Raw genomic sequence first — 21,983 nt, forward strand, 5'->3', positions numbered from 1 at the left:
GAGACAGTGATGCTCGTCGTTAAGCGTTCGGCGGCACGGAAGAGATCGAAACGACCGGCTAATGGGACCCATTAGCTCCGTGCAGAGAGCCAGGAATTGATCTGGGGTCTCGTGTTCATTTCTCCCCTTGCAGAGGTTGGGCACACACAAGGGCCCCTGGACGGGAGCCTCTACGCTAAAGTGAAGAAGAAAGATTCCCTGCACGGCAGCACTGGTGCCGTCAACGCCGCCCGCCTCCTACTCTCGGCAGCGCCCAACCACGTCGAGCACACCCTCTCGGTGAGCAGCGATTCAGGCAACTCCACCGCCTCCAACAAGACCGACCGGACCGATGAGCCGGGGGTGCCTGCGGTGCCCGGTGGCCAGGCGGTGCTGAGCCCCGAGGAGAAGCGGGAGCTGGATCGTCTCCTTGTCGGCTTCGGCTTGGAGAGCGCTCCACCCATGCACAACCACGTGCCTGGCCCCGTACCGGTGCGCCTGCCCACCATGCCAGGCCGCCATGTGGTGCCGGCTCAGGTGCATGTCAACGGGAATGCTGCGGTGCTGGTGGCTGAGCGGGAAACAGATATCTTGGATGATGAGCTACCCAACCAGGATGGGCACAGTGTGGGCAGCCTGGGCACTCTTTCCTCCTTGGATGGCACCACCACCGCCAGTGAGGCTGGCTACCAAGAGGCACCCCGGGTGGGCAGCCTCTCCTCCCTACCCAATGGCCCCACAAGCTGCAATGGGGCTGAGAAGCTGCTGAAGGATGGGCTGTACGATGGCGAGCCGCTCTCCAATGGTGGTTACTCCTACAACAACCAGAATGCCCTCATGGGCCACCACGTCCGTGACCCACTGCCCCCCTTGCGGTCCTCAGCATCTGCTCAGGAGCACCTGGCTGGCTACCCACAGCGCCCACAGGGCTCCCATGCCCCAGGCTGGCACCAACCCCATGCACTGCCTGGATCCCAGCACTACCTGTACAGCTACGATCCCCCCGGCACCTATCGCTCCCGGTCCTTCCCGGCGGTGGACGCGGTCAAGTACAACACGACCCCAGCACTGCCCCAGGCCCCAGCTCGTAGCACCAGCAGCCGGGAAGCCGTGCAGAGGGGCTTGAATTCCTGGCAGCAGCAAGGAGGGAGCCGGCCACCTTCCCGGCTGCAGGAGGGTGGCGTGGAGAGCCACAGCCCCAGCATGTCCAGCTGCAGCCCCCAGCCCAGCCCACTGCAGCTGGTGCCCCCACACAGCCACAGCATGCCTGAGTTCCCCCGGGCGCCCTCCCGCCGGGAGATTGAGCAGTCCATCGAAGCCCTTGATGTCCTCATGCTGGACCTCGCACCTGCCATCCACAAGTCTCAGAGTGTGCCTGCTGCCTCCCACCAGGACAAACCGGCGGGACCCCTGTGCTCCTCCCCTCTGGCACAGCCCGGTGCCGGTCTCTATGCCCGGCCAGCCCCACAGGTGGCCCAGCCGAGGTCCTTCGGCACCTCTGTGAGCCCTGTGGTGTCCGAGCCTGGGGTTAAAGCCTATTCTCCAGGGGAATTGGACTATGGGGTGCATGAGTACCGGGAGACCTATTCGCCGTACAACTACCAGCCGGCACCGGTGCCGGAGCTGAGGAGCTACAGTCATGCTCCAGCTGGACCACCCATGGGCATCCTCCCGCTCAGCACTTCCTACAGCCCCGTGGGGTCTCAGCAGCTCCTCGTCTCCTCCCCGCCTTCCCCCACCGTCCCAGCACAAACCCAGATGCCCCTCAAGGGACCAGAGAGCTATGAAGACCTGTCGAGGTTGGGAGAAGAACCCTTGAATCTGGAGGGCCTGGTGGCCCACAGGGTGGCAGGTAGGATGCTTTGATTCCTTGGGGGGACAGGGGTGACCGCGTGTCCTGAGAAGCTGGAACCCATGGGGGTGGCATGCACGGTGGAGCTGGGATGGGAGATGTGGCGACTCCTCATTCATTCCGGATCTGGGCTTGGGACTGAGTGATCCATTGCAGAGGCACACTGGGCAGGGGGCCAGCCTATGCTGCTCTCCTTTGCCGAGACCCCCCCACTTGCAACTCGCCATCTGCAGAAGCATCACCCTCTGGGGTGGGAAGAGGGGGTGGCCATGGTGGTCGGGCTCCCCATCCTCACCCTTGGGGTGCAGGCTGGTCTGTCCCCTGCGGCTTGGCCACTTGCTGGGTCTTGGGGGGAATTTTTTCTTTTAGGGAGAATATGGCCAAGTTTGGGGAGATGTTTTCAGTTCTGGATGAGGGTGCCCTGCCTGGACCCTGCTTTGGACAGGATGGACACCCTGCCTGCAGCGTGCTCTGGTGTGAGGTTCCCAGCAGAGCACTTGCCTTGTGTTTAACATAGCTGGGTTCCTACCCAATTTCAGCCCCGGCTTTCCCTGTGGATTGCTGGGTTGGGTGCATGGCCCTCCACCCTGAGCAGCCAGGGTGCTGCTGGAGTGAGGGCCAGCCTGTGGGCTGGCAGCAGCGTTTATGCCCCAGCGGCCCAGCCAGCTTGGTCCTGGATGGTTTGAAGCTGGGCTTGGCCTTGGGGCTGGGAAGGCATTTCCGAATCCTGCCAGCAGGGTTTGGTGCAGTGCTTGGCTGAGTGCAGCGTCAGCGCGGTGGCTGGATGAAGGCATTTGCTCCGTGCTGCGGAGGGGAAACCACGTCCTTCGATTTCCTCCTTCAGCTCTGGCTCAGGGGCTTTGGGACGCAGAGGACCTTGTGGCAGCTCCGTGCCCTTTTTCCCTGCTGTTTCGACTGCAGTTGTTGAATTCTGGAGTGACATTTGGGAAGGTCTGGGGCTAGGGGCCAGCTCGTGATGCTGGGGCTTGGCAGCTCAGACCCTTTCAGCTCTGTGCTCAGTCCAGAAACTCGTCTGGCATTAGAAGGAGGGGGAAGAGCCTTGGCTGGAAAAAATCCAACAGCGCCAACCTCCCAGGCGTGGGGCTGAGTCACTGCGGCACTGAGGCAGGGGGCAGGAGGAGTGCCAGCCATGGGGAGGGGAGCAGGGAAGGTTGCAGAGGTGCTGGGGGAAGTTTGCATCCATCTGAACCTGACCTCAGCAATTCAGGCCATATCCACAGAGGGTCCCAGGGCCTGTGTGGAGGGTTTAAATAAACCCGAGGACACACAGATGCCAAAATCACGCTCTGTGTCTGGACTGAATATTACAAGGAGCAGATTCCTCCCCCAAATATGGAGGGGAAAAAATGGGTGGAAAAGAAGAGGATCCTCAGGAGAGGAGGAACACATCTGAAATGGGTGGGAAATGGGGGTTGGATGATGTCTGTCAAAAAGTCCCCTCCCAGCTCTGGGGTCAGGTCCTCAGGGCTGGGCTGGGGTCACTCAACCCCTGCAGTCGCTGTGTTCCCTGGGAGGAGAGGCATCCTGGGGACTGTCCCCAGCCTGCAGCCACCTGTCCGCTCTGGAGCTGGGACAGCACGGGCAGGCTGACCTCCAGCAGGAACAACGTGTCCTGAGGCCAGGTCGGGAGAGGACAGACCATGGGATGGTGGGGCATGGATGGGTTTGTTTACATTCTCTGCTGCTATAAATTGCCTGTGTGTCCTGGTGCAGCAGCGAGGAGCACCTCGCACCTCCTCTGTGCCTGGTGGGGCAGCGCTCCCATTCCCATCTCCTCTGGTGATGGAGAGGAAGAGATGGGACAGCTCAGTGCTCGTGTCCCTGATGCCTTCCCACAGAGACGAGCTGGCCCTGCTGTCCTTCAGGTCCCCTCATCTCCAAGAGGGGCATTTGGGGTCATCCCTTCTTGTCCCATGATGGAGGGGCTTGGATATGGTGCCATCCCCAAGGAGATGGTGATGGCATTTGTGGCATTGCACAACACAAGGCTGTGTGTGGTTGGGAGCCACCATTGATTTCCCATGTGGGTTTGAGTGGTGGTGCCTGGAGCCATGTGATTTAGGTGATGGGAAAGCAGCTCCAAGCAGGGTCTGAGCTCCCTTGGACACCAGGCAGCCCCACGCTCATGTGTTGGAGCCCAACTAATATTTTCTCTTGTTTTCTCTCTCTCTGTGTCCCTGTTGTATCTCGTGACATTTGTCCTGTATACCCCCTCCTTCTCCCCATGGGTGACTGTGTCTGCCCCCTGTGACCTCCCACCTCCTTGCACTCCCTGTCCTGGTACACTGGCAGAGTACAACGCCAGGCTCAGGAACCTCAACAAGAGCACCAAAGTCCCCCGTCCTCCTCTGAACAAGCAACGGTCCTTCTCTGGTTTGTTCATTCCACTTCCCTCCTTCTTTGTCCTTGAACCTTCCCTATCCACCCTTCTTTTTCCCTGTCCTCCATTCTTCCTTCTCATCCTTCCTTTTCCCTTCTTTCTCCTTTCTCCTTCCTCCGCACCCCTGCATGCTGAGTGCTCCGTGTGTTGCATGGATGTGTGATGGAGGGAGGTTTGGGAGACCATTCCCCAGATCTAACTAGGGTTAGGGTTAGTTAGGGTTAGGATTATATCAATCTCCAGGACTGATTCCCTTTCTCAGCAGAGTGATGCTCAGGCTTCCCCTCAGCCTTCCCAGTGATGGGGAAGCCCCTGGCCCTGGGTACAGCCTCCTCTGCCCAGCACACTTGGTTTTGCATCTCGTCCAAACCTGGCATTGCTCTCTGGTGTGGTTCTACTCCTGGGCCAGATGCAGACCCTTGCTCCATCCCTGCCAAGCTTTGCCCTGGCTGTAGCTCACCCCTCAGTGAGGCAAGGGCTGGGGTACAGCTCCACAGGCCCCAGGGCTTTTGCTCCTTGGAGATGAGTCTGCCCTGAGTGGTGGGTGCTGGTCCCTGCTGGGTGCTTGGTTTGCACCCACTTGTCCCAAGGTGAGCAGAAGGAGGGGGGATAGAGAGGGGCTGTTGGCAAAGAGTGGGCTGGGGAGTCACCAGCTTTCTGGGTGACCTTTCTCTTCCCACTAGCAGCTTGGGTTTCTCCCCAGGAGGACCAAAGAGGTTTGAGCCCTCCCAGCCCTCAGGACAGGGTAAGGTATTTTGTCATGCCTGTTTCTGGTGGTCAGTTTGGGAAGTGTAGGGCAGTAGAAGTGTCTGTGCCCAGTGGGACTGGTTGAGTTGGGCTCTCGTGTGGAGTGGTACAAGGCAATGGAGAGAGGTACAGGGCAATGTCTGCTGCTGTTCCTCGTGCAGGCAGGGAGCAAATTGTTACCTCTCTTTTCCCTGGGCATCACATGTCCCAGGGAAAAGTGCTGGGTGCCACATCCCAAGGGCCATGGGATGCTGGTTTGCCCTCTCTTCTGCACTGTGGAGGTATCACCTAGCTCTTGCATGGCAGTAGCTCCAGCATCTCATATCCAGAAAGCAGCTGCCTCCTGATTTTGCCTAGAAATCTGGCTCCCCAGCCACAAAACTACCCTCCTGTTTCCTCCTCCCCTGCTGTTGTGCTCCTGCCCTTCCCCAGCCCTAGAGCTGTGCTGAGTCCAAGGGCAGGGCCTTGCTGGGTGAGGGTTGCTGCCAGGTTACAGAGCTAAATGGGCAGCAGAAGGAGTGGAAGTGCCAGAGGGGTGAGGGTAAGGAGGGGTGAAGGCTGCTATTCCCCCTTTGTGATGGCAAACAACCCCTCCTCCACAGCCAGGGAGGGCATCCTTGGGTGGTGGTGGTACCATGGCTAAGAGAGGCTGTACCTCTGCTGAGGGGGCACACTGAGCGGGAGAAAGGAGAGTTTGTTTTCCAAGCGTAGTTTCCAGCCCATAAATTACCCGGGGGGCTGGGGGAACCGTGCTTAGAGCCTGGGTTTCCTCCAGGCTTTGCTCTGGGCGGCCCATGAAATTTCCCACTCTCTGCTTCTGAACAATGAGTCCCTTTTTTCCCCCTCTCCTCCCTCCCCTCCCTTCAGCCCTGGTTGCTTTCCATATCTGGGGAGTGGAGCAGCCAAAACCTGGTGAGCTCCTGGGTGTCCCAGTGGGCCACATGCAGGCCACTGCAGCTGGGTGATGTGCAGCCCCAGGGATGGAGCAGGGGATCTCACACTGCAGATGTGTGATGTGCACTGAAAGCTGGGCTCTGACAAGCTGCTGTTTGTGCTTCCCAAATGGAAAATGCAAAACAAGGCAGGCATGCATGGGTTGAGGAGTCAGACCCTGCCTCTCTGCAGTGCTTGGTCCCTGCAGCTCACTTTGGGATGGGCCAAGGGATGCTTCTGGTGATGCTCCTGCAGATGCTCCTGCAGCGTGCAGGATACCCCATAGTGCACAGTGTGGTAGGACAAAAAGAAAATAAGTGTTTATTTTCCCAAACATTTTATTCTTCCCTGTGCTCGCAACTCTGGGCTTCATTGCCTTAGGGAAAGATCAGGGCAAAAGATATAGGGTGGCCCTGTGCGATGCTGGCCATGCCTGCAGGGTGGCTTCCCAGGGACCCTCTCCATCCCTCTGTCCCCTCCACGGGCTTCTTTATTGTCCATCCCCTGCGCCGGCCAACACCTGCAGAAGGGATCAGGAGTTGTGTTTCAAAGCTGCTCTTAGTGGAATTTTCCAGGCCGCCTCCGCGGCTGGAGCCGGCCCCGTTGGCTCAGGTCCCCTGCCTCGCAGTCTGGCCGCCTCTCCCCCCAGAGCCACGGGTTTATTGTTGCCGCCGTTCACTGGGCTGACTATTTAGAAATGCACCCAGGACACCTCCTTCCCTGTCCTGCTCCCAGCCCTTCACCCGCTCTGAGCCTTTTCCCTGGGGCCGGCAGAGCCCCAGTGCAGGGTGCCGGAGCAGGGCGATGAAGAGGGGAGGTCAGTGGGCGTGAGGCGTGGGTCCCACCAGGGAGCAAGGGGAAGCAGCTGATGGCTGGTTTTCCTCCACCAGCCCGTGGGAAAGGAGTTGGTGTTTGAAAAGTGCATTTCCTGGAGCGTGATGCTGGCCTCTCTTTTTTTTTTTTTAATCCCTTTTTCTCTTTTTTTTTTTTTTTTTTCCCAATGTGCTGGCCAAGGGGAGTGTGAGCGCTCCCTGGCTCCGTGGGAAAGGTGGGGCGAACAGTGCTGTCTTTCTGCTGATGGGGCTGACACCAGGGGTCACCCCGCTGCTAGGCGGGTCCCAGGGAGAAGTGGGCTCCTGCTGTGCCTGTGATGTTCTGCACAGTTCCCCTGCATCGAAGCCAGCACCATCGTCTGTGAGCCCTAATTAACCTCTTCATTAGGCAAGATGGGGTGGAGAGTGTGTTTCACTGCCTGCTGGGTGCTGGGAAAGTTGGGGTTGCACCCCTTATCCCAACTCCCCATGCCCCCCTGCCCTGTGCCACTTTTGTCCCCATTCCTGGGCTTTGTCCCAGCCCATGGGGATCACCAGTTGGATGTATTAGACCCTGACAGCCTGAAGAAATCCATTTTCCTGCAGTGACTTATTAATTCCTTTCTTTCCCCCCCTGCCAGGCTATGGGCACTGGTGGCTCTTGGCACTGGGGTCTGGGAAGGAGATCTAGGGGGAGATGGAGAGGAGATTTTAGTCTCCCTTTTTAAGAAGACTTTGTGCTGGTAGTAGATCAGCAGTGATTTGTTGGGTTTCCCTGCACCATCCCTATGTTGGGGTCTTTTGTGCTGACCCAGTGCTCCCTCTGCCTTGAGGACTCACAAAATCAGGTGTTTTCTCTGCTGTGGTTGAAGCTATATGTGGGTGTAGAGCAGCTGAACGTGGCTGCCCTGGTGCTGGAGGATTTGTTCCTCTGCCACTGTGATGCTATTGAGGGGTCCTGGTCCTCCCCAGCTCTGTGTGCCTGGGCTGCTCACAGGATGCTCATGCCCTTTACACCCACTGCTGGGGGTTGTCTCTGAGCCCAAGTTTTATGATGCTTGGGAGGGCTAGTGTAGTGATTCAGCCACAAGCCATAACCCTGCCTTGCCTTATTGTTTGGTGCTGAGCCACCACTGTAGGGTATATCTGCCTCAGCTCACAACTGGCTGTGCTGGTCCAGGGGTTAGATGCAGGTGAGTGCTGAAGCTGCCATCTCTGCTGGGTAAGGGCACACAGCCCAGGGGAAACCTCTCAGAGCAGCCCCAGAGCATCTCCTGCTGGTCCCCATCTCAGCCAGCAGCTCCTCACCAGTCTCCCACTCTGTGCTTGCCCTGCAGGGGTACAGTCCCAGGAGAAACCCCCGGAGGAGAGTGTGGTCCCTGCCCGCAAGCAGACCCCCAGCAACAGCCACTATGAGAAGAGTTCCCCAGAGCCCAGCTCACCCCGCAGCCCCACCGTCCTCTCGCCTGAGGTGGTCAGCACCATCGCGGCCAACCCCGGAGGGAGGCCCAAAGAGGTGTGCTGGGGTGTGGGGGGGGCATGCTGCAGTGGTGGGGTGGCTGATGAGGAGGGCAGAAGCCTCCAGGGAGGTAGAAAGCTTGGTTAGCATCTGCAGCATCCTGGAGGGTTGGGGGTCAGTGTTGCTTTTTGGGGTGGTGGCTAGCAGGGAGGAAGTGGAAACCTTCCCTTTGCCTCCTCTGCTCCCTCCCTGGAGTTTCCTGGAGGTTTGTGCCCACCATAGCTACAGGACTGACCCTTCTCTCCTGCTCTCTCCAGCCTCACCTCCACAGCTACAAAGAAGCCTTTGAAGAGATGGAGGGTGCCTCCCCCACCAGCCCACCCTCCAGCGGCGGTGAGACTTCTCCCCCCACCCCAGCCTTCCCTGTCTCACCACAAACCCCTTGCTCTGATCCCTGTAAGTTCTGCGGCTCCGGGAGGCATTGGGGCTCGGTGGGTGGCTCTCGGCAAGCCGGAAATTCACCAAGGGTCAGACAGCTCCGGGCTCCAGACACCCACCACCACGTTAATCACTCCTCTTCTCTCCTCTGCATCCCACCACTCCACACTGCCATCCGCATCCCGCTGCCATCAGCATCCCATGCTTGGTACCCTCCTTTCAGCTTTTTCCTACCCTCCACTCGCTGGGGCATTTCTTGGATGGGATCCCAAGGTGGGATAAGGAGAGAGCATCCTTTCACCCCATCCTGATCCTGAACCTCCCCATCTTTCCTACTGGCATGGCGAGAGAGGCAGGGAGGCTCCAGTAGCAGGCGACTGGGAGGGAGGCAGGCAGGACTGGAGACCAGGAGGGAGCTCAAGCAGACCCTCACATGCCGTGCTACTTCTTCCTCGCTGTTCCAAGGGCAGGAGGGGGAAATGTGTGGGAGATGCCAGCCCTCTGCATGCAGCTTGTCTCTGCCTCTGGCATGGCATACTTGCTTTCTGACTAACCCTGACTGCACAGCTGTGGTGGGTTTGTGTGGACCGGGTTTGTGTGACCGGCTCAAGTGATGAACCCTGATGAGCAGCCTCAAGTCAGCACAGCAGAACTTGGGCTAGACCAGTGCAACAGAGCAGACGGGCAACTGGGAAACTCATCAAAAAGGCAGCAGTCCCCCCAGCCCCCCATTTCTGTGGGCCAAAAGCTGAGGGATGCTCTAAGGCTGGGGCTGGGTGCAGCCCCCTCTGATGCCACGTACTGGTCATAAGGTCGTGATGGGGCCATTGTGCCTCCCATAGCTCAGCCTGTGGAGCTCAAGGCTGTTTTGTCCTGTGCTGCTGCTGTTCCTTCCTTCTGTGCAACCCCCTGACGTTTGAGCCTGGTCTCATGGGATGCAGTGACAGGAGTGTGGGAGCATCCCTGAGGCGCTTGGCAGCTCGGAAATGGCCCTGTTGTTCCAGGGGACAGAGAGCTTGGCCCTGGGGCAGCAGCTCCTTGGCAGTGGGACAGTGGCTTGTTCTGGGGGATGATTCACTAGCAGAAGTGAGAGGAACAGCCTGGCTGGGGACGTGGCCCAGAGGCAGTGCTTCTTGTCCAACGCCAGCTGGGGAGGCCTGGGAAGTTTGAAGCTGCAGCTTGCAGGCTTTGCCAAAGTGCCACTGGTGGGATACAGAAGTGATTCCCATCCATGGGGAGATGATGGTCCCAGGACAATTCCTGTCCTTGGGAGGACCCTGCTACTCTTCAGCCAACCGAGGTGTGAGCTGACATCGCGGCTTGTGGCTGACCAGATGTGGGGAAGTGGGACACCCACTGGGGAAGGTGCTGCTGTCTGGTTTCCCAGGGACTTGGCTGCTCTGCTGCTCCGGTCCCAGGCTGCTAAGGGGACCCGGGCTCGGGTCTGGCTTTCCTCTGGAGCTCCCACCACCCATTGCCTCCTGGCCTCGCTGCAGGCACTGTGCCTGTGCTGTCAGTCAGCGATGTTCAAATGCTGGAGGAGGGATGTGCCCTCTAGCTGGAGATGAGACCTGGTGTCTCCACTGGTGTGGGGACATGCAGCACTGGGGAGATGGGACAAGGAAGGGAGAAGAGTCACATTTGGTGGGGGAGGTTGTCCCTGCCCCGTGAATCCCTGCTGCCCCACACTGACAGTGCATCCATACCATAGCCATATGTACATATGCAGCTCCTCCTGGTATGTATGTATGGGCACAGGGGTACAGACCTCATGTGTTCATTGCCACCGCTCAGGGAACATGCTCTGTGTGAACATCCTCACCCGCCCGTTGAGCTGTTCTGAATGTGGGGGTGGGGGGGAGCAGCAGTCCTGCTGTCCCTTTTATGGGGGTAGTGAGCTGCTCTGGGACAGCCTGGTCCCAGCTCAGCCAGATGTGGGGATAAGTGGGCGTGGGTTTAAGGGGTAGGGGGATGGCTGCTTGCATCGGGGCAATGAAAGAGGCTTTGTGCCTTTATACATGGTGGGACCATTCCTTAGGGGGACGGTGCTGGGAGATGGGGTCTGAGCCTGCCCTGGTGGGAATTGCCCCCTTTCTCTCCTGCCAGCCCTGCGGTAATGGCAGGCTGCTTGTTCTCAGGCACCTCCTGCCCTGTGCCCTCTCCTAAGTAGAGAGGGAGATCCATGTCCTTCTCTGGGGCATTGCTTTATGCAAGGACAGCAATCCCAGCAATCCCCCATTGCAGCTGGTCGGTGGGTCTGAACCCTTGGGCAGCTCCAGCCTTTCTGAAGCCTTACCTCCCTTCCCCCTACTAATGCTCTTGTGTTCCCCATGCTGACAGTGCGCTCTCCCCCCGGCCTGGCGAAGACCCCGCTCTCAGCACTGGGGCTGAAACCCCACAACCCGGCTGAGATCCTGCTGCATCCGGTGGGAGGTGAGTGTGGGCAGGGGGGCTGCGTGTGGTTTGGGGGTGTGGGGTATCTGTGAAGATACCCATGGAAAGGTCCCCTGGCTATAGAAGGCACTTCTGCACCCCCTTTTGGGGCCAGAGGGCCCTGGAGTCTTTGTCACCTCTGGGGACTCTGGTGTGAGGGTGGGGGGATGTCAGTGTTGCCCTGGGGTCTCATCCCAGCAGGGTCTTCATTGGTGGAGGGTGGATAACCCTCAGGTCTTGCCTCCTGCCCAGCCTCATATTCTTCCCTCCCTCACCCCCTCCATCCTCCTCCTCCCCAGCACAGCTGGAGAAGGTTTGCTCTCCAGGAGCCAGGCCTGTCAGCTGGAACAGTGTCCAGAGCCCTCTCCATTCCGAAGAGGGGTCCCTGGGTGCAAAGGCCCTGCTGTCCTGTGGATACATCCCAGAGCAGCCTGTCAAGCCAGACCTCACTGCTCCCCAGCACGGGGGCCCCTTCCTGCACCATCTCAAGGCTGAGTGTAACATCCCCAAACCCTGGCTGAGCCTGGGGAGCATGAGTCCTGGCTGAGCCCGCCCAGCAAGAATTATAGAATAGTTAGGGTTGGAAAGGACCTTAAGATCACCAAGTTCCACCCCCCTGCCATGGGCAGGGACACCTCCCACTAAACCATGCCACCCAAGGCTTCGTCCAGCCTGGCCTTGAACACCACCAGGGATGGAGCATTCACAACCTCCATGGGCAACCCATTCCAGACCCTTTTTGGTCTCCCCCCAAGGTCAAGCCGATGCTTTCTTGGTGCTTGCTGGACTTGTCACAGCAGCCCTTCATGGTGGTGCCCTGCTTGGCTGTTCCTCTTCCCCACCCAAAACCAGCCTTCTAGATTATGGACATTGTCTTTGGAATTCCCAGGTGGACCCTGGGGGTGTCTGAGACCAGGGGTCCAGTTTGAGGTGCAGTACTGGGGAGGTGTGGAACTCTCCTTTGTGTTCTGTGTGCCCCTGCCTGAGCAAGGCAAAGCTGTTTAACTCTGATTTCTCTTTCTGTCTCATACCTTCCTTCATCCTCCTCTTCCCACTCCCATTGCTCCCCTGCCCCTCCATCTCCCAGAGGTAGAAGGGGAGGTGGGCGGTGACTCTGGAGAAGGTAAGAAAGGCTTTTCTTTCTCTTTTCTTCTCTTACCTCACTGTTGGGACTGTTGCTCAGAGCAGGCTCTGGCTATCTGTGCCAGCAGCCTTCCCTGCACTGTTCCTTGGGGATGTGGGAGCTTGAGTCTTGTCCATCTGCTTCCTTTTGAAAAGGGGAACATCATGTCTTGTGTCGTGGTTGGATTCTCTGATGTCCAAATTGGACCTGGCGGTCTGTCATGTTGGGTGGCAATCATCCATGTGGGCTGAGAGCTCTTTGTCGGTGTAGGGCATCCTTGGTGGCATGCTGGGGATGCTGGCATGTTGTGGCCAGTCTCGGATGAGCCTGGCAGGGGCTGGGAGCACCAACCCCGGTTTTGGGCTCCTGCTCTCCCCTTCTGGCTTTGCTGCTGCTGTTCGGAGCGAAAATAAACCCAAGTGCAGCACAAAAGGTCAGCAGGCTCAGAGGCCACCAGCGTGCTGCCGGCTCAGTAGCCGGGCAGCGACACAGCGCCGGCAGTCGGTGCATATACTCCTTCAGCCGGGAAGCTGTCCAGATCCCCCCCACCTCGCCTGTCCCGGGGCTGCGCCTCCCTCTGGATGCCAAGGATGAAGCTGATGTGGGATGTCAGCTCAGGAGTGGCTGTGCTGATGGAGGAGACAACATGTGCTCTGGGGTGGCTCTAGGTCTCCTGGAGGGGACAGAGGCTTTGGGAGCGGGTGTGATTCCCTGGAGTGCCACGTGCAATCTAACAGTTGGGTTTTGCTTTCTTTTTTAATGAAACTTCGGGCCCTTGAGGCCAGAATGGGGAACTGTATGTTTAATATGGGCTTTGGGGAGGGGATGTCTCTTTTTGGCAAGTTTGTGATGCTTCTCGTGGCTCAGGGAGCTGTCAGCATTTCTGCTTGGGAGTTCCTCGGTGCACATAACCCAAACCTTTATGTTGTATAATATTTAAGGAAGTGTTTATTTGAAGAAAATGTTCTGCTTCCAGAGCTGATTTTTCAGCGATGGCTTTTTGGGTGCATTGAAGGATGAAAAGCTGTGATAAAACCAGGCATTTCCCTCCTAGGTCCCCCCCAGATTTACCATTTTTATCCAGCTTTAAGCCTCCAAACACCCAAATATCGCCTCTCCTACTCACCAAACCCTTAGGAGCTCAGGCTGCATTGCTTTGCTGCTCCTGTGGCACTCAGCTGCTTGCATGGTGGTGGATCCAGAGCAAAAATGTCCAGTGACCCCACACTGCCAAAGCTGAGTGGCCACTACCAGCCTCTTGCTTTGCTTCATCCTCTAATAATATGATCGCTTTGGGGGCGTTAAATCTGCAGTCCTGAGGGGGGACCTGCGTTTTGTCTTAACAAAGCTTTGACTTAGCACCCTCTGCACCCAGGCACAGAGCCCAGAGGATCCCTGCCCTGCCAGGCCCTGCTCAGCAGATCCCAGCCTGCATTGCTGGGCTGTGCTTGGGGCTGGAGGATGCTCTGGCAGTGCAGAAGCTTGGGGTCTGGCTGCCACCTCCGAGGAGGCTTTACAACTGCCCTGCGCAGTTGCAGCACTGGTGATTCCTGGCCCGAGTGGCAGCCCAGCTTGGATTCAGCATTCTCAAACCACTACCCACCTCCCTGGTGACTCACAGCCTCTCTATTTTCCCACCGTCTTCCCGTCTCCGGAGGCTCTTCCAAGAAACCACCAGGAGGCAAGATCACATTCTTCAGCCTAAAAAAATCCTGCCTTGAAACTGCCTCGTTTTTTTTTCTCCATATTGAACCAATCGACTTCAACCCATGCTCATGGTTACATGCCTCACTGTGGCACACGTATGCTGTCCCCCCTCCCTCAGCCCTCATCTCCTGCCTTGCTTCAGCCCCCACCTTTGCAGGAGGGGCTGGTATTTTTGCAGTCCTTTCGTCTTAACCTCTTGCAGGCTGACTCATACGTGCTCTCTGGCTAATTTTAGTCTGGGGTGGGCAGCTAGGGGAGAAAAGTGAGTAGCTGTGAAATTAGTTTAATTACCCAAGCAGCAATGAGTTTCTCGCAGCTGCCCTGGGCATCCTCCTGGGCAGTGCTTCATCCCTGTCACTCAGAGCTACACATGCTGCCTTTGATGCTGGTACCCAGCCCATGTTGAGGTCCTTGGTCTGGTTTTTGGCTCCAATCTTTTCTGGGGTGGTTGAGCAGGGCTGGGCAGGGAGATCAGCCCAAAGGATGGACTCATCCTCCTCTTTCTGCAGGTGGATACGGCACAGAGATGCTGCGGGGGAAGGAGGGAGACCTGTGACTGTCTTTTTCCTTGCAGCCCCCCAGTCTGGCATTGAACATGGAGCTGTGCATTGGCATTGCTGACTGTGAGCAGGCTGGCTTGCTGGCAGACTTAGCCAGAGCCTGGCTGTTATGACTAATAATATTAATAATAATGATAATGATAATAACAGTAATGTTTGTCATGCTAATTACTACAGCAGAACTGCCTCAAGCATGGCCAGCCTGGAGCCAGGGTACCTGCAAGGATGCCCAGCCCATAGTGTTTGATGCCAGTGGGTCTTGCTTAGGACATTGTGCCCCAGCTCAGAGGCAGTGGGTGGCACATACCAGCTGAGGTGTTACACAGCTGTAGGGGACAGGGCTGAAGCTGCAGTCCCTTCCTCCAGCACAGCTTTTGGTGGGGCTGCAGGGCTGTTGTAAGGATGGGGACCAGCCTGGATGGAGCAGGAGGCAGAGGGAAAGGGAGGAGGGAAGGCTGGGTCTGGCGGCTGTTGTGGCTGGTGACGGCCGGCATAGCCCACTGCTCCTGGCACGGGACAGCTTGGCAGCTCCAAAGGAAAATTGCTGTTCTTGGTCATGCTTGTGGGCTCCGGTTTCAAGCTGGGCTGGGAGTGACTGTGTTGGATGCTGCAGTGGAAATATCTGGAGCTGCTCTCTGGTCTGCTGCTGGAGGTGGCTAGCAGAGGTGGGCTGCACAGGGCAGGGATGACAGGTCATCATCATCAGTCCCGTGTGACTCAGCGCAGGCTGGGCAGTGTCACTGGCTCTATTTTTGGGGGCTGAAGATGAGCAGGGAGCACAACATATGCTGTGTGGCATCCCAGGCAAGGAGGGGCACTGACTCAAGAGCAGCGTGGAGGGGCTGTGGCACTGGAAGGAACTGTGGTCTCATGTGCTCTGGTCCCCTCAGGAAAAGGGGTGGGCATGACCCCCCTCCCTGTGCCCAGGCTGGGATCTTCAAGCACCCCTTGGAGCAACCTAAAGGCCCAGATGAACCATGTGTTTCTGCATAGCCCCTGCGGGAAGAGGGATGGAGGAAATGTGGAGCTGGAGCAGCTCAGTTCAAGCAGCTTCACTGGCTGAAATGGGGATACCGGGAAGGGCATGGGCCTCTCCCAAAGAGAGCTGTGTGCTCATCTGTTTGCTCTTCTCTTTTGCCACAGAGCCCAGGAGCTACGTTGAGTCTGTGGCCCGCACAGCCACGACAGGCAGGGGAGGGAGCCTGCCCACCACCCAGCCCGTGGGCCCAGAGATGCCCACCAGGAACGGCACCTTCAACAACTCCTTCACTGCCCCCAGCCCTGTCTCCACCAGCAGCCCCATTCACAGTGTGGACGGGTAAGGCACTGGGAGCAGGTCCTTGGGGCTTGTGGGGCTGGGGTCAAACTCTGCCGGGTGCACAGGATTGCTCCCACACTGAAATTGCCTTTGCAAGAGCCCCTGTCTCTGCATGTAAGGTTTAGGGGTCCTGGTCAGCCATTGATTCAGTGCCCTGGCAACACAAAGTTGGGTCACTTGGTTATCACTTGCTGGTCAATAGATCTCAGCAGCATCTTGATGGGAACCTGGCCCCTGGGGTGGGAGAAGAGATGAGGTCTTTGCTAACCCTCGCACTGAGTTAGGCTGAGCATCAGTCCCCTTTGGTGTGATGGAGCCACCATCCCTGTCCCTTCTCCACCCTGCCCGTGAGGTGTACTGCATCAGCCTAGCCTGGCAAGGCTGGCAGGGAGAAACTATTTGAGTGTTTTCTTAGAGGAGCTGGAAAAAGGCTCTGTCTCCCGGAGAGTTGTGTTTTGAGAGGGAAATGAGATGCATGGTGGAACTAAAGCTGTTTCTAGCTGCTTCTGTGCAGCTGACAGGGTGCATCCTACCATTGCCTCTGAACAGCTGAGCAGCTCACTATCAAAGTGCCTCAGTTTCCTTGTGCACCACTCACAGGAGGGTGCCAGCCAGCAGCATTAATGACCAGTGGAACTGAATCCTCCTTCTCATCTCTCCCCAGGACCTCCCTCCACAGCTACCCCTCAGATGGCAGCCCCCATGGCACGGTTACACCTCCTCATGCATCGATCGAGCCTGTTTACCGGTCACCTGTCAGCTCGCAGATGCCTTCTGCTCACAGCAGCTACCAAAACTCATCTCCGTCTTCCCTTGCAACGGTCCAAGGTGGGGGCCTGGGCTCGTCGTACTCCAGCCCTGACTACCCCGATAGCCGAGCTGCCCTCCAGCCAGACCCCCAAGCTCGTCCGCAACCACAGGTCAATGTGGTAGGAGTTCACGTCCTGCCAGGGAGCCCTCGCTCCCTGCACCGGACAGTGGCTACCAACACGCCACCCAGTCCCGGCTTCGGGCGAAGAGCTGTCAATCCTGGCATGAGCGGTGCTCCTGGCAGCCCCGGGCTGGGCAGACATGCTGTGGCAGCCCATGGCAACCTGGTGGCCTCACCGGGGAGCCCCAGCCTGGCCAGGCATCAAACCGCAGCTGTCCCCCCTGGCAGCCCCTTGTATGGCTACCCCAGCCCAGATGAGAGGCGCCCAACACTGTCCCGGCAGAGCAGCTCCTCTGGCTACCAGCCTCCCTCCACGCCATCCTTCCCCGTCTCACCGGCGTACTACCCTGGCACGAGCACACCGCACTCCTCCTCCCCGGACTCGGCCGCGTACCACCAGGGCAGCCCCACACCACAGCCCGCGCTGCCGGAGAAGAGGCGGATGTCGGCTGGGGACCGCTCCAACAGCCTCCCCAACTACGCCACTGTCAACGGCAAGGCGTCCTCGCCCCTCTCCAGTGGCATGTCCAGCCCCAGCAGTGGGAGTGCTGTCACCTTCCACACCCTGCCGGACTTCTCCAAGCTCTCCATGCCAGGTAAGGGATGCCTTTGGAGGTTCCTGCATCCCCCTGCCCTGCCGAGGGCTCTCTTCCCTCCTCCTCCTCACCGGCCAGTGGGGAAGTGGTTGCAGCTGATTCCTGATTTACCCCTCCTGCCCATCCGCACACCGGCGGCACCGGCTTGGGCCATTTCCTGTGCTTTCTGGCAAATCCAAACAGGAAGAGCACAGACCTGACATCGCTGCCATAAGCAGCGCCCAGAGTTGTGTACAGGGAGATCAAAGCACCCAGAGGCAGCTTTTCTCTGCCGTGGGGATGCGTTGACCTCTTGGACCTGTTCCCACCAGGCTTTACCCTGCTGAGACCCCACTGTGTCTCTGCCTCCTTATTTCAAATGGTGTGCTGTGCCCTGGGTGCCACTGCGCCTAGAATGCCTTTGCTGGCTCTGTTACAGGACACCTTGGTGACGCCAAGATCGGACTGATAGAATCAGGGGAATAAAGCTGTGGGGCAGCAGTGGCTCCGGTGGCCGGGCCGCTTTCACTGCCGAGCAGGCAGCCCTTTGTGAGCACGCTGGCGCCCACCCCAGCCCCATGACTCCCCGTGGCTGGGGACCTTTCCCAATGGGGAAGCATGAGCAATTAAAACCTGTAACCATTAGAGAGTGGGCTGGGGAGGGGAGTGAGCCCCCCTCCCTCTGAAGGTGACCAGCTTGCAGAGGGCTGATAACACGTCTTCAGCAGAGATACTGTCTGGCCCTCTGAGTTCTTTGCTTGGGCTTTTTGGCAAGCAGGTGGTTGGAAATGTTGCCCCAGCAAAGCAACAGCTTCAGGGCCAGAGGACTGGCTCCCGTCAGGGCTGAGCTGTTGATGGGCACTGAGTGAAGCAGGGTAGGGCTGGGGCTGCTTTCCCCAGGGTAGGTCAACATGTCCAGTTCCTCTGCACAGAGCAAAGGTCAGGGAAGGATTTATTTTTAGGGTGGATGAGCCGAATCTTGAACATTAGAGAGCAGTGAAGGTCCTCTGAAGTCAGATCTTCCCACCACCCTCTGGTTGGACATAGTCTCCTCCAACAGCTTTCATTTCACCTGGCCAGCTCTCTTTAAAATGATGAATTCCTATTTTGTTTCTGTCTGTGTGGCAAAGAAACTCATCACATGCACATCCCTTCAAGGGCTCTTGTGCTTGGATTTAGCTTTAGATGTGCAGCAGTCTCCATAAGTTCCAGGTGATGGTCAGCCTTTCTGGGTGTGGAGGACTGGGTTGAGGTTAAACCAATGTTCTGGGGCTGAAAGGAGGTAGACCTATTAATGCTTTAGCTAGATCTGCTAAAAAAGTCATGTGGAGTTTTAGATAAGCATCTTTTAACTTTTTTCTCGTCTTCCCTTCCTTACAGACATCAGCCCTGAGACTCGTGCCAATGTCAAGTTTGTGCAGGACACTTCCAAGTACTGGTACAAACCGGAGATCTCCAGGGAGCAGGGTGGGTAGATGGCACAGGGCAAAGCATATGTTTGAGTGAGCCATGGTCAGGAGTTGGGGTGTATCTGGGATCACAGAGATTAGTAAAGATTTCCCTTAGGGGTTGGATGAGGAATGAGGGTGTACTGTGGATGCTCAGACTGCTGCAGAGGGGGGTTGAAGTCCAGCTCAGCTTCAGGCTTTCACCCCAGCCTTCCCCTTGGTGGAGGAACACTGGTCCCTGCAGCATGCAGTGGATCTATGCAGTTTGGGGTGCAGAGCACTCAGCTCTTGAACTGAGTGAGCTCAGAGGGGTCTTGGAGATATGGCTAAAACAGGAGGGGAGAACAAGGAGGAGGTAAGGTATCTTCAGGGACGTGGTTCCAGCATTTGATCCCTGGTCCCTGCCTGCTCTCTAGTGCTCAGTTGCTCAGAGCTGGGCTGGGTGGGAATGGATGCGCACACAAAGGCAGTGGACCTGAGGGTACCTGAGCCCCTGCCTGGCCACAAACCCATTTGAGACCCCCATCCACAGATGTGAAGAGGGGACAATAACATTGCAGTGTCTTACTGCAAGGCCATGGGGCCAGGATGCCCTGTCCTGACCCACGCCTACTGGTTTTGGAGGTCATGTTGGCTCTCACTATGCTGGCTCTGAGGTCTGCTGTTCTCACCTGCAGCCATTGCATTGCTGAAGGACAGGGAGCCAGGGGCTTTCATCATCCGAGACAGCCACTCCTTCCGGGGAGCCTACGGCCTTGCCATGAAAGTAGCTTCTCCACCTCCCACGGTCATGCAGCAGAACAAGAAAGGTATTGTGTTCCCTTCTCCATCCCACGCTGAGATGCTTTCCATCGTTTGGCCAGGGCGAGAGGGCAGCTGTGTCTGCTGAGCCAGCTGTGCCCTTGAATATGTGCTGATGTCGCAGGATCCCTCCTCCAAGCCCTTCCCTCCCAGGGCACAGGGAAGCACCAGGCACCTTCTACCCTGAGCTGTGGAGGGCTTGGGGCATCTGAATCTTGGGCTTGCTATAGTGAAATGGGCTCATCCTCCCCAGCCCACCAGCACTATAAGGGAGCCTGGCTTGGGGTTGACGCTATGCAAAGGGCTGGATTTGAGGAGGGTGTGCTGAGTGGTAGGGACCCCTCCCTTGAGCTGGAACACTGGTTTCTGTGTGGGGCTACACAGTATTAGTTGACAAAGAGTGGCTGTGGTGTGAGAGCATTCTGTCTCTTCCCAGGAGACATCACCAATGAGCTGGTGAGACATTTCCTCATCGAGACCAGCCCGCGGGGTGTGAAACTAAAAGGATGCCCCAACGAGCCCAATTTTGGTGAGTGCCCCTAGTGTGCTACTACATGCGGGGTTGGGTTGGGAGAGGCTTGCCTTTGCTGGACTATCAAAGCAGAGCTGTGAGGTGTCTGGGAGAGCCCCCACTGCATTACTTGTCCCTGTGTAACCAAGCCCTGTGGGCATTTGGAGCCTCAGGGATCATGCATACAAATGAGTGCACACAAATGTGCCTGTATGCATGGATACATACCTTTCTGCATGTGTTGGGAAAAATGATACTGCTGGACAGGGTGGAGGGCAGGGACTCCTCATCTTGTTTCATTTATCCCATGGCTAATGTGCTCCAAGGCGCTGCCCTAGGACCTCTGCCCCATTCCTGTTCCTAACATGGCCCTGGCATATCTGCTACCTCCCTGAGCCCTCCGTGGGCGTGATGGTTTCAGTAAGAGGAATTGCCATGTGTGGTGTTAGGACGACAGTGAAGAAATCCAGCAAAAAAGTCTACTCCCATCCATCTGGAGCAACAATGTCCTAACACCAGGGAAACCCGTGTTCCCAGCCCCATGCTTATCATCTCCCCTCTCTCCCCAGGCTGTCTCTCAGCTCTGGTGTACCAGCACTCCATCATGCCCTTGGCCTTGCCCTGCAAGCTGGTCATTCCTGACCGAGGTAAGAGCCAAGGCCAGAAGGGATTACGTCTGCCCCCACAGCCTATGAGGATGGGGTAGGTTTCCAAGCAGGGAGCAGCAGTAACTATCCCATGTCTTCTAGATCCCATGGAGGAAAAGAAAGACACCACATCAGCCACCAACTCACCCACAGACCTCCTCAAACAGGGCGCAGGTGAGTAGAGAGGGGATGTCATGGGAGCCAATGTAGCTTGGAGCAGTGGTTGACCCCATGTCTGCTGTCTCCCTTTCCAGCCTGCAATGTCCTCTTCATCAACTCAGTGGAGATGGAGTCACTGACAGGCCCCCAGGCTATTGCAAAGGCTGTAGCTGAGACGCTGGTGGCTGACCCCACACCCACCGCTACCATCGTCCACTTCAAAGTCTCCGCACAAGGCATCACCTTAACTGACAACCAGAGGAAGTAAGAGTCCCCATGGCCACGGCCCTGGGTCTCCAGAGCCAATGGGACTGTGATCCAGGGAGTGTGCTGATGAAGGATGTCCTTGGGTGGCATGAACCTGGTCATGGGCAGGGCTGGGCTTTGTCCTTGACTCCTGAAACATCCTAGGGAAACCTATGGGAGTGTCCCTCTGATGGGGCTGGGCTGTGGTGGGGCAGAGGTGGGGGCTCGCTGGCCCTGACACTCCCTGCCTTGTGTTTCAGGTTGTTCTTCCGACGACACTACCCCCTCAACACCGTCACATTCTGCAACCTGGACCCCCAGGAACGAAAGTGAGTGCCCTAACCTGCGGCAAGCACATGTCCCCTGTCCCTTTCCTTCCCCCAGGCTCCTGGCTGCTTGAAGCAGGATCTTTGCTTGCTCTGTCCCATTTGCTTCGGTGGAGAGCAGGGATTGATGGTCCCCTTGGATACTGTGGGGCAACACCACTTCTGGTGACTTCTTGGTGTCTCTAAGCATCTTCATGTTGGGAGAGAGCTGCAACAGGTTTTTTTTTGACAGAGCCAAGCCTGTGCAAAGCCAGGCTGGCCCTCCAGCACTGGTGTGGTGGCCCCTATAATGGCCCTGTTTCTGTGGGGGGCAGGATGCACCATCCCTCACACCTCCTCTTCTCCTTGCAGGTGGACTAAAACTGATGGCAGCGGCCCAGCCAAGTAAGTATCTGCTGTGTTTCCCAGCCGATTCCTCCCAGGGTGTCAGGGTGGCTCCAACTTGTGTTTGAGCATTGGCTGGGTGATGCACCATGCAGGGCAGCCTCTTGGCTATCTGTCAAATGAGCTCTGCTCCTCGCTGAAGGAATGTTTCACCCAAGAATGAGGACTCGGGAAGCATCTTTCATCCCCAAAT

At 57.5% G+C, this 21,983-nt stretch overlaps 1 protein-coding gene across 14 annotated transcripts in view; it reads left to right on the forward strand.

Moving 5' to 3' along the window:
- Positions 1-21,983, forward strand: part of TNS1 (tensin 1) — a 64,493-nt gene that overhangs the window by 41,384 nt on the left and 1,126 nt on the right. For 7 of the 14 annotated variants that reach the window (XM_057430383.1, XM_057430384.1, XM_057430385.1 and 4 more), the window contains 15 exons: positions 134-1,831; positions 4,145-4,225; positions 8,062-8,240; positions 8,501-8,639; positions 10,962-11,054; positions 15,588-15,762; positions 16,427-17,289; positions 18,649-18,735; positions 19,394-19,525; positions 19,954-20,046; positions 20,598-20,675; positions 20,778-20,849; positions 20,930-21,098; positions 21,341-21,409; positions 21,758-21,790. In XM_057430383.1, coding sequence (XP_057286366.1) covers positions 134-1,831; positions 4,145-4,225; positions 8,062-8,240; positions 8,501-8,639; positions 10,962-11,054; positions 15,588-15,762; positions 16,427-17,289; positions 18,649-18,735; positions 19,394-19,525; positions 19,954-20,046; positions 20,598-20,675; positions 20,778-20,849; positions 20,930-21,098; positions 21,341-21,409; positions 21,758-21,790 — 3,961 coding nt within the window. The remainder of the gene's footprint in view (positions 1-133; positions 1,832-4,144; positions 4,226-8,061; positions 8,241-8,500; positions 8,640-10,961; positions 11,055-15,587; positions 15,763-16,426; positions 17,290-18,648; positions 18,736-19,393; positions 19,526-19,953; positions 20,047-20,597; positions 20,676-20,777; positions 20,850-20,929; positions 21,099-21,340; positions 21,410-21,757; positions 21,791-21,983) is intronic. The other 7 variants (XM_057430389.1, XM_057430395.1, XM_057430386.1 and 4 more) reach the window with 6 other exon arrangements.

This window comes from Pezoporus wallicus, unplaced genomic scaffold (assembly GCF_028554395.1).
Source record: "Pezoporus wallicus isolate ANWC-B61680 ecotype Strahan unplaced genomic scaffold, APGP_CSIRO_Pwel_v1 contig_5261, whole genome shotgun sequence".
In the NCBI taxonomy this organism is placed as follows: Eukaryota; Metazoa; Chordata; class Aves; order Psittaciformes; family Psittacidae; genus Pezoporus; species Pezoporus wallicus.